This window comes from Pavona decussata, unplaced genomic scaffold, assembly GCF_977016875.1.
Source record: "Pavona decussata unplaced genomic scaffold, jaPavDecu1.1 SCAFFOLD_134, whole genome shotgun sequence".
NCBI classification, from domain to species: Eukaryota; Metazoa; Cnidaria; class Anthozoa; order Scleractinia; family Agariciidae; genus Pavona; species Pavona decussata.
Genome location: NW_028145547.1, coordinates 3,080,046 through 3,092,319, shown reverse-complemented (window position 1 = coordinate 3,092,319; position 12,274 = coordinate 3,080,046). Strand labels below are relative to the sequence as shown.

Here is a 12,274-nt window from a genome sequence, read left to right as displayed (position 1 = left end):
CTGAAATGGGGTATAGATTTTAAATATTTTAGTTTAAAAGTCTTAAAATGGCTATGCATTGTAGAAACCCAGTCGGAAAATGGAGATGTTGTGGTTAAATTTTTTGGGGGTTTGTACAGTATTCATTACCATAATCTGAGACAAAGTGAAAAAAAAATCAAACTGGTTTGAAAAGTTTAAAACCAAAAAAATTTGAACCACAACCACCACAACAGATACAAATAATATTATTATAGTGGCCAGCACTGTAAAAGAGTTCCAGAAATTTACATATTTTGGTCTCAAAGAATTTGGGCCAGGGTTAGAGCACTGAGCCGCACATGCCCATTCCCACCACCTGATCATTGAAAGGCATTGGAAAATAGCAAACTTTAACATGCAAAAAAAAATACTCCAACTTTTCTTCAATCTATTAATTTTCATTTTTACACTTGGTAGTTACAAGGCTTTACAAGGAAAGATTAATAAATAAAAGAAACAGCTAACAACCTGTCATGGGAGTTTCTAGGAAACCAAGTCTATTTATAATCTATTTATTAACTATTTAAATTCTATTTAACCTATTTAAAATAAGTATTTTCTATTTAAACACTATTTACTGATTATTTTTAAAATTTAAGTTCTATTTAAAATTTATTTAAAGGCTAATTAAAATCTAATTGAAAAACTATATCTATTTGACCTCTATTTTAAATCTCAAATAGACCTAATTAAAATCTATTTGAATGGTAAGGAACCAAATGTTAATGTAAATAGAATTTAAATAGCTCTATTTAAAGTCTATTTTCAACCTTAACAACTATTTGTATTCTATTTAAAAATATCTACATCAAAATAGAACTATTTAAAATCATACAGTTTTAAAAAAACATGGAAATAGATTTTAAATAGCTCTATTTAAAGTCTATTTTCAATATTAAAAACTATTTGTATTCTATTTAAAAACACCTACATCAAAACTAGAACTATTTAAAATTATACAAATTTAACAAACACGAAAATAGAATTTAAATAGCTCTATTTAAAGTCTATTTTCAACCTTAACTATTTGTATTCTATTTAAAAAATATCTACATAAAAAATAGAACCATTTAAAATCATGCAGTTTTAAAAAACATGGAAATACAATTGAAATAGCCCTATTTAAATAAAACTCTATTTAATTTTCATCACATACCTGTTGGCTCTAATTTATTCACCCTCTCATTGTGTTTAACAACAGTTACCCTCTGAAAGTTGCGAGTTGTCGATGGTGCCGATCAAATACATAAATACGTACAAATTAGAACCATTCAGGAATGCTACACATTGTGTAATAGACCGGTATACGAGTCTTTTTCTTCGCTCATCTTTCCAGCAAACTAATTTACAGCAGCCTTCTTAACGACTAAATATACGAGTGATACCGTATCAGTCATACATGCAGGATTGTAGGTTGTAGCATATGTCGCCTAATGTTCGATTCAGTTCTTTAACTCGATCCAAAGCGAAAAACCCAGGCTCCTTTTTTGCGTGTACACAAGGATGCTTTGAAAAAACATTTCCAACCAGAAAATGCACAACCTCGGGAAATTAAGCGCCATTTCTCCATTCCGTGACATGTGCGTGTCGGAATTTTATCTGAAAGGTCTCCATATCGTGTAATATACCGGTATACGCGTCTTTTTCTTCGCTCATCTTCCAGAAAACTAATTTACAGCAGCCTTCTAAACGACTAAAACGAGTGATACCGTATCAGTCATACGTGCAGGATTGTAGGTTGTAGCATATGTCGCTTAATGCTCGATTCAGTTATTTAACTCGATCCAAAGCGAAAAACCCAGGATCTTTTTTTGCGTGTATACAACGATGCGCTGAAAAAAACATTTCCAACCAGAACATGCACAGCTTCGGGAAATTAAGCGCCATTTCTCCAAATTCCGTGACATGTGCGTGCCGGAATTTTATCTGAAAGGTCTCTTGAGACACCGAGGGTTTAATCTAATTGGCCAGCTGTCATGAAACTGTTTCAAAATATTTCAACCCGATCGAGTTACACAAATTGACCTGAAAATAAACTTGACCGTTGGTTATTTGACTTAGAAAAGCGGGAACATTTTCAATGCGAAGTATCTTCTCTCATCAGTTTGGGAAATAGTTCGCCGGCATGAGTTCAATGTTTTGCTTTTCTGGAGCGAAGATCCGCACCCGTACGTTTTGTAAACAACACCAGCAGACTGTTCCTTCAGATTGTCTCCGACTGCGTACTAGCCGCTTGCAATTTCATCACTACAATACTCTGAGAGTCTGACGACTTCTTAGGTTTGCTGTAAAATACCGGAAAATGAAATAACTCGACTTGCAAGTTGTATTTTAGACCATTTTTGCACAGGGGGAAGAACATCGAAGAACGTCCCAATTATTGAGGTGAGCAGCGCCATCAAATATTCCCTATATTTAAGCGTAATCACGACGATTTACTCTTCGAAAGTGATCATCGTTATCTTCTGTACCATAAAAATATTAGTTCACGTTAAACTTGACGTAGATTAAATGTTGTAGCTCTCAACTTGACTAAAATGTATACTTTTATTCCACTGCATACTGAAAGACTGCGCTGTGTGTTGTTTACGTAGGAAAATAAACTTAAAGCTTACTGCAACGCTTATGTTTTGAAAATGTGTTAATCGTTTTACTACTAGAACTGAACCGCTATCGCACACTAATATTTAAATTGTTAGGCTTGTCGACTTTAATAGAGCTTATTCTCGAGGCAGCATTGTATTAAAAAAGAACGGATCACGCCACTGTGATTTAGGGAATGATCACGGCCATTCACGTAAAATTGGGGTGGAACATCTTTTTTTAGGTCTACACAACTTGGCCTACTTGCACGTCTGCCGCTTCTATCTTGGTCTTTTGACCATTTACCTCCTTGTATTTTTGCAGCGGGTTAATACGATGATTTCGAGGATTTGCGTGATAGTCACTGAACAAAGCGCAACACACGTGCATGTCGGTCGCATGTTTTATTGACCTCAAAGGTCGTTTTTGGGTTTATGTCTGGGTCAATTCCAAAAGCGATCATCCCCCCCCGGGCAAACCCCCGGGCATTTGACTTTTTTAAAAATGCCTGATCAAATTCCCCTCTATATGGGCCGATTTCTAGGTCAAATGCCCCACTGGTTGGGGCTGAAAAGTCATCGTGTTGGTTTTTTTTTTTGTATTCGCTAGCTCTGTTTATATAAAAATCAACGAAATTCATACATTAATAAATTTAAAACAATTTATTATTAAAGATAATGCATAACATCACATATGAAACTCAACTAACAGAGAGTTTAACGATATCTGTACCGATACTCGCTTTTCTTTTATATTAAATGTACATGAAGTTTGCTAATACGTGTGGTAACAAGAACAATGATAAAAAACACTATGTTATGAAACCTAGACATGCCAACAAGTCGATCTTCGAACGCCGAGCAAAGGGAGAACGAAGCTTGAGGGAACTTGGACATACCACTGAAATTGAGAAGCGAAGGGCAATATGTAACCCGGCCATGCCAAAAACAATCTCAGATATATTTGTTGGAACGCTTCTCTATAGTAGTATTAAGTGGCTTACTACATTAAAAACTGTTTGACGCAAAATATACGAGTAAATTCTGGTTGTGAATAAAGCATTCCGACAATTTATGCGACCGCTGACCAGCATTTTTTCGACGGGTCAAATGCCCGATGGGTCGGGTTTCTATTCGCGTCAAATGCCCCACTATGTGGAGCCGAACAGGGGTCAAATGCCCGGGGGTTGCCCGGGGGGGGGATGATCGCGCTTGGAATTGACTGATACATTAATGCGTTGTGCGTTTATTGCGTGTGTTTATAACCTTTTGTTGTGATTTCTGTTTAGCGACTGTACATTCTAGTTTTGCCCTTCGAGGCATTTGTTTTAGTTTGGTTTGGCTCGTTTCAGTGCGTCCGGAGACAAATTTCAAACCTCACAGTGAGCGGAGCGAAGCGATGACAAAAACACAGCCGTAGTCAATTTCACGCATTGCATATCTCCTGTCGATATCTCTCACTAGAAAAACCAGGCTGCTGGCAGGGTACTCGCTACAATGCTAAAGAAAGGATCAAAAGGCAAATAATCTTAATAAGAAACTCAACATCTTGCAACATGCAAAAACAAATAGCCGGGCCGGGCAATACAAAAACTGAAAGATAAAGAAGATAAAGATTGTTGCACCGCGCGCGGTTTAAATCCTATCTTTAGCTGTATTCAGGAGGCTATACTGTCACCGGACGCACTGAAACAAGCTAAATCTGTAAGCTAAATTAAATTGGTCAAAAGACTGAGACAGATAAACATACGAGAAGGAGTTTGTACTCCCCCTTCCCCAAGCTAATCGAGAAAAAAAATTAACAGGTTTTAAATAGATTTTAAATTTCAAGCAAGCTAGCTGCAGGGCAGTAAACCTATTAAAAATAGAAAAAAAAAAGTTAAATAGAAAATACATAATTATAGTTTAAGTGGAGACTAAATAGAGTTTAAGTAGAGATTAAATAGAATTTAAATATCAAGCAAAACTAGTATTCAAAATTTAAAAATAGAAAATAAATAGTCATTAAAATAGAGATTAAATAGAGAATAAATAGAGTTTAAATAGAAATTAAATAGAGTTTAAGTAGAGATTAAATAGAGTTTAAATAGAGATTAAATAGAATTTAAATAGAGATTAAATAGAGTTTAAATAGAAATTAAATAGAGATTAAATAGAGTTTAAGTAGAAATTAAATAGAGTTTAAGTAGGAAATAAATAGATTGTAAATAGATTTTAAATATCAACCAAAAGTAGTATTCAAAATTTAAAAATAGAAAATAAATAGTCATTAAAATAGAGATTAAATAGAGAATAAATAGAGTTTAAATAGAAATTAAATAGAGTTTAAGTAGAGATTAAATAGAGTTTAAATAGAGATTAAATAGAATTTAAATAGAGATTAAATAGAGTTTAAATAGAAATTAAATAGAGATTAAATAGAGTTTAAGTAGAAATTAAATAGATTGTAAATAGATTTTAAATATCAAGCAACAGTAGTATTCAAAATTTAAAAATAGTAAATAAATAGTCTTTAAATAGAGATTAAATAGAGAATAAATAGGGTTTAAATAGAAATTAAATAGAGTTTAAGTAGAGATTAAATAGAGTTCAAATAGATATTAAATAGAGTTTAAGTAGAGATTAAATAGAGTTTAAATAGCATTTAATTATTCTTTAAATAGAAAAATTGCTTTTATTTCAAATAGAATTCAAATAGAAATTAGTAAATAGAATTTAAATATACTTTAAATAGAAGTCTATTTCTTAAGGGGATCTACAACATATGTATTTACTGAATTGAGTAACTATTTTAGATTGACTTTTTTTTTTTTCAATAATGGAGGGCTGATCTAGTATCTCTACTCTCATCATATTTGCGTATTTTGTTCCTTGAAGGTGTTGTGCATTGGTTGTTTTAAATGAACCTGTACGAGTCAGAGAACATTAATTTTATTAACAAAAGGTTGCTCAAACAACAACTTGTTCAGCAATTTCACAATTTCTTTATTTTTTTTTAATTGACCCAAAAGTATTTAAATCAAGTAAAGAAATGCTGAATTGTTATAAAAATGTATAAATGACGACAATACACGTAAAATGTTTCAACTAAAAGTTAAATAAATCCAAATTTTGACAAATATGGCTTTCAACCTTTGTGCCATGGAAACACCATAATGTTAAAAAAGTTATGAATGCTCAAACTCAGCATGGGCACCCCATCCCCTTACCCCCTCCTCGCCAGGCTGAATAGGGTCTTTCAGTAGGGAGGGACTGAGAATAGTACAAACACCATCCCATGGACTGGTCCCCAGGGGTGGTCCATGGTCCATGGTCCATGGGTTCGCATGCATCCAAAATTACAATGTACATTTGCTTATTTTTTTTTTCTAATCTGCATCATTGCTGCAGTCTTTACCACTACTGTCATCATGGTCTTTTCTCAGCAAAGCATGTCGCACTTCCATAAGCAGCTTTCCCATTGTATTCTCTCCAACAATTTCCCCAGTGTTCTTATCCCTTTTCCCGGTCCAGAAATCAGTTTTACCCCGCATTGGGATGTGGATCAGTTGTCTTGTAGCGCCAGTTTCTAAAAGAAGACTCTTGAAGGGCTCTTTCTCAAACTTCTTTTCCAGAGCCCTTTTCATCCTGCGCTTCGCCACTTCTTGGTCTAAACCGTCGGAAGCTAACGTCAAGTTGTACTTGGCAGAACCAGACTTCGAGCCAGCAGACTTGGCCAGCCTTCCCTTAGCCATCTCTTCCTTCGCATTCGTAGCCTTCGTCTCTTTCTTCTTGTCAAACTCTTCACCTTTCATAAATCGCTTCCTGTCTTTAGAAATGAATTTCATACCTTGGAAATAATGTTCCACCGACGGGAACACACCTTCTTCCATCTCGATATCAACTTCGTAAAAGTTAGAAAACTGGCAATATGGATACCTAGAACCGGAGAAGAAGAATATCGGTTCTGTACTTTCCTCGGAGCCATTTGAACTGTGTTTCATACGTTTTAAAGGTGAAGCCATGGCTGGCAAGAGTCTTGTCACTGTTGTCGTTGACTTATTGAGTAAAGAAGTTATAGGGAAACGAGCAAACAAAAGTGAAAATTGCACCGAATGGTGCAATATCCGCATTCGACTGGTCATCCGCCATATTGGATGAGTGTTGAACCGGAGACTGGTCCCCAGTTTGACAGTCTTCCAGACAACTTTTCACCAAGACCAGAAAACGCACAAAACTCTTCTTCTTCCACAGTAATTTTCGGTTATTCTTGTTCTTCGGGACTTCCACTTCTGGCGTGATAAAAAGGTGTCCACAAGGCGTAAGTTTATCTTGTTGCCATTTCCGAGGGTGTGGTTTTCGAGGTTTTTTTTTATTCATCCCGTGCATTCATTTGTTCAGGTATGTTTGTTCTTTTATTTGTTCAGGAGCATTTCACAGGATTATACCCGCACAGTTTAACACGTTTCCCTACCAGATTGCCAAAACCCATTTACACACCGCGCCGTGGAAAAAGAAAATGTGGAGTCAAGCTTCTCACTTCTCAGTTGTATAAATCTATGCGGACGTCACCAAGACACCTATCAAAGAGCCATGCATGTGCCGCAGCGTAGTGTCAAGTTGCTTGTGACATGCTCTATTGTGCGGCTAATTGGACTGTATAGACTGAAGTTTTACATGTATTATTTTATCCGTGTTTCTATACTGTTCATTACAAAATAAAAAAAGTTCTTACTAAGAACATTACCAAGGCTGAGAGTCAGTTAATTCATGGGCTCCTGGTTAATTATCAACGTTCACATAGAAAAAGGTTATTATAAAGAAATAATATACAGAAACAACATGAAACGACAGCACTGAAACGATTCAGGATCCAACCTCGAACCATCAACCTGCTATTAGTAATCTTCCGGGGGAGCAAACCAGTCACCCGGCCGGCCGCACACGGTAAATATAATAGTGAATGCAAATCTATTAATAGCCGTTTGCTCTTTAATTTCAAATCGGAATGAAAACAAAGCTCACGCGGAAAATCCATTTTTTGTTTTGTTTAAAATTATTCTTTTAATACAATTTAAAGTTTGACATATGTCAAGAAAGCAAACTTTCTATCCCCGTTTGAACACCGTAAAAAGCGCAACTTCTGTGCAGGTGATTATACAGGGTTAATTGCATGAGGGTGATGAGTGACACGATCTGAAGAATCAATCTGCAAAACTAATAACTATCTGACTTGCAAGAGACGTTTGGTTCTTAAGCTGTGAAAACAAACTGGAGAACTCAACAGCTGAACTCAATGGTTCGTTTCGATTGATATCTGTTTGGAAGGCCTTGAATCGCCTCAGAAATTTAAACAGTTTTGAAGCCGAAAAATTTAAGCTTTCTTCGGTGAAAATGTCAGCTTAAAATTTCGTAACACTAATTCCTTCCGTTTTTGGAGGGGCAAATGTGTCGTTAAAACTGTACAATAAGGTCAACGAGAATTAACATTTCGTGTCCTAAAACTTTCTGCAACTTAAATTTTCAACTAGGGCATCCGAACAAGTGTACCTTTAAGAAGGCCACAAAACTATTTGGAATTAAACTGTTCTTTTCCCCATCTTTCTGACAACTCAGCCCGGAGCACCCCGCATCGAGAACATTTAAAAAAATACTTCAAATATTGTCAAATACTTGTGAAATGTTCGTGGCTAGTCTGACGTGGCGTTTCGTCTCGGCCAAGAGACTCTTCAGAGACCTTTAGAAAATTTTTCAATTCTTTATCAGTTGCACTCAGAGGCGTAGCTACCTGTACGCACATTCGCACGTGCGTACCTGAAAAAGTCGAAAATAAAATAAAAATAAAATAAAATAAAATAAACTCAGGTAAGATAAAGTAAAATAAAATGAATAAAACGAGAAGTGACTAGGTTGCGTCATAAGTGGCTGTTGGTTGAAGATGGCACTCCCCAGGCCTTGGTGGAGACACTTGACTTTTCTATCCCAGAATTTTACCCTAGAATAGCTGTAGCAGCCAAGACGCTTCTCACATACCGTGTGTCTATATGCGCTGCAGAGCGGAGCTTTAGTAGCATGAAAAGGCTAAACTGACGTACGCCACTTCGGAGTGCAATGCCAGATGCGAGGTTGTCCTCGCTGTCCTCGCTATCCGTAATACATAAATTATTCACAAAGACAAGGAGATAGACCTAAATTAGGTCATTTCTGTCTTTGCTGGAAGGAAGGATAGACGGTTAGCTTTTTGTTTGTATCGGTAAACCGTTATATCCCTTTTGCCTTTATGAAAGATAAAGTATCTATAGTTATGTTAATTTACAGTGCCTCAGTTTTTTTTTTTGCTCCTGACGATGTAGATCTATAGACATGTACACTTTGATTGTTTATTTGTAGATTTATACTGAGTAAGCTTGTACTTAATGCTGCTCAAAAACAATGATGTGGCCCACAGTTTTAATTTTTGTTGGCTTAATTGATGAATGAAGGGATCAAAGCACTTCAATAGTTCAATGAACCCAAGAAAGCAGCAAATAATTTAACGGCTTAGTTGCCATTTCATACCACGCTTACACTTACAGCATAACGTCACCATCCTGACGATAAAGAAAAATTATTCATGTCATCATGGCACGTGGAAAAAAAATGAGAGGGGTAAGGAGGGGGGGGGGGGGGTGCAGGGGGATTTGGAAAATTGTGCGTACCTCTGGAAAAATCCTGGCCACGCCCCTGGTACTGATAAATTTCATCTCGTGTACGTGCGGTTGGGAATCCCTCTGCGATAGAGGGCCAGACTTCTAACATCTTGAATTTGCAAACGGGACTTTGGGCGTGATGCTCAACGAGTTTTCCTATAAATTCTGAAAGGTAGTCTGAAGAGTCTCTTGGCCGAGACGAAACGCCACGTCAGACTAGCCACGAACTGAACATTTCAAAAGTATTTGACAATTTTTCAATTCTTCATTGTATAAATTTCAAATGTTGTGTCCTTTATTCCCAGATGGTTTTGAGTGCGGTCTACTGTATTTGTGTGAGTTAATACGAATTGATCTCTACGTGCTTGCTGTTCAAAAACGAAAGGAATGAGTTTTCCATGCAGTGTTACGAAATTTTGAGCCGACATTTTGCCGAGAGAACTGCAAATTTTATCCACGACTAAAAACGAATTTCTGAAGTGGTTAAGGCCATACGAATAGATATGCACCGAAATGAACCGCTGGGTGAAATCTGGGTACCAGCACTGGGAGGTGGGAGCTTCTTTTGAGTGAAGGCTTATCTTCAGGCACCGTTCCTGGGCACGGACATTGGTCTGAACCAATTTTGTCAGTTCCCAAGTGAAACGCAAACATCCGTTGCATGAAGTGACTTCTTTTGTTGTTAAGCACCATTATCAACCTACCCATTCTTCACACTGTTCTACACACACTTGTTATGGTACTACAATGTAGTTGGGAGAACTTGTTTAACGACGGTGCCTACTAAAACCGGAGTAGTACTAGTTTTGCGTGGTTTGACTATGCGAGAAAAGCAGATCTTAGCAAGGGCTATTGAAATCCAAAAAAAGGGGGTAACCACGCATTTTTCAGTGACAAATAAGCAACAACTATTCTAAAAAGCAGTAAAATGAAAAGCAATGTATGGCGTTTTTTTTTCCAAATTGAAGCTTAATTATCTCTGAAAAATGCATGGTTACTCCCAATTTTCTTTTTGGATACCGAAAGCACTCGCTAAGTTCTGCTTTCTCCACATAGTTTCAAACCGCGCAAAAATATCCCTGTATTAGTAGGCACCACCCATAGGAAACCCGAGTATCTCGACATGCGCAGAAGATTAATGCGCAGTAACAAAAGTAGGCACCCTCCTTAATTCATCCTTGATGATCGTTTCCTATATTCTCATGACCTGTATCGACATTGTAAGGAGAAATTAGATACTGGTCGCCATTCGGACCGACGGAGGTTAAGATTGTTTCACGAAATATCTTTCGGTAAATTGACAGCAAATACTGACAACACTGCCGACTAGTTAACAATTAGACGGCGAGCTCGAGGTTTCTATCGGCGGATAGTTGGCGAGGGGCGAAGCCCCAAGCCAACTATCAAAGGCGATTGAAACCGAGAGCGAGCCGTCTAATTGTTTTAGCATACCTCAGTGATCGATCTATCAAGCAAAAAAAAATTTTTATTTCATTAATTTTGATATATTTGTGCAAGGATGTATGCGAAATCGCGCGCGCTCTGACAAACTGCCGTCTATCGATCGATAGACGGCACCTGTGTGGCCAATCAGATTGCGCGTTACGAGATAGTCGGTGACTGAGGTATCCTAAACCCAGTTATTCACAATCTCGACCCCAGTGCTTACGCTTCTAGCCGGTCATGCGCAGAAGAGCTCTGGAGTCGAGAATGCAGTTATTCAAAGAGCGGATCACTTTATCAAGTGGGTAAATCGCTAGCCAGCGGATAAAATGTACTCCAGCTAATACTTTTTACCCGTTAGATAGCAATTTATCCGCTGGATAAAGTTATCCGCCCTTTGAACAACGTAAGGCCAGAACTGCAAGGTGAACCTTGAACAGTTCGTTTGCATTTTTTGATAGCCTGCAGTTTGCCGTTACACGTGTACTTACCTAGTTTTGAATGGGGCCTAATACTTCCGGCCAATTCAAATAAATGTTATAGTATCCTAAAGAGAAACAAAGCGACAATGTTGTGAGCTAAGCTACAACCGAAACTATTGATTTGATGACCTTGGAAGCACGAATGAATGGCTTACTGAGAATGAGAGTCACGTCCAATCAACAGGCTTTTACTGACCAGTCAGTAAAATCTCATTTAACAGCAGCGACACAGTAAAAGAGAAGACAAAATACAAGCACTAAAAGCTTTATTCACCACATTACGATACAGTCTACCCCTGCTAATATAAGGTTAATGAAGATACATATGGCTATATATTCTACTGCTGAATCTTACACACTACAAGGTCGCCTGTATTCTGCATTCAATATTGATAATCTATACTCTAAATGTTTTTTTTTTCTCAAAACTTGATTGACCACTAGGTGGCGTACTCTCATTAAAACAACAGCTTGGCTTTATACTACAGCCTGCTTCCTAAATCTGCTAAAAAATATATATTTACGTTCCTCCCTTCTGCTCAAAGCGCTTGCTTTCTGATTGTTCCATTTTGACGCATACGATTGCTTTTGGGAAGAAAAAAAAAACGTTGGATAAACAAGACGGCAACGCTGCTCTCAATACTGTTGCCGAGCGGTTTTTTTTTTAAATCGATTTTTAGCATTTTCTGGTCAACTTTCCGATGGCTACATTTGCTTAGCAAATAAAACGTAAATAATAAAACCAAACAAACATCTCCGTCTCCCACGGTTACCACTTCTGAATAGCAAAAACAAAACGGAAACCATCGGAAAGTTGCCAAAAAATGCAAAAATTTCCAATTTTTTCTTTAAATTGAGAAGGTACGCAGACGGCACCGTGGTCGTTGACATGAAAAAGAAACCTTCATCCTCCACAAATCAAAGATATTCCGAGACCTTTAATATGTTGTGGGACTTCGGTCACATCTGGATTTTCTCAACTTCAGAAAGTCTTCACTGGTTTAAACCGCGTTTGATCAAAAAAAAAAATTCGCCACGTCAAAATAATTGCGTCCCGCTGAGCAAAAGGAAGGATTTA

At 37.1% G+C, this 12,274-nt stretch overlaps 1 protein-coding gene across 1 annotated transcript; it reads right to left on the bottom strand.

The window, feature by feature from the left end:
- Positions 1 to 5,953: 5,953 nt before the first annotated feature.
- LOC146467749 (uncharacterized) lies at positions 5,954 to 6,822 on the bottom strand. Its single transcript, XM_085125368.1, has one exon. The coding sequence runs from the start codon at positions 6,725 to 6,727 to the stop codon at positions 5,972 to 5,974; it is 756 nt and encodes a 251-aa protein (XP_084981494.1). The 5' UTR covers positions 6,728 to 6,822; the 3' UTR covers positions 5,954 to 5,971.
- Between the last annotated feature and the right edge of the window lie 5,452 nt (positions 6,823 to 12,274).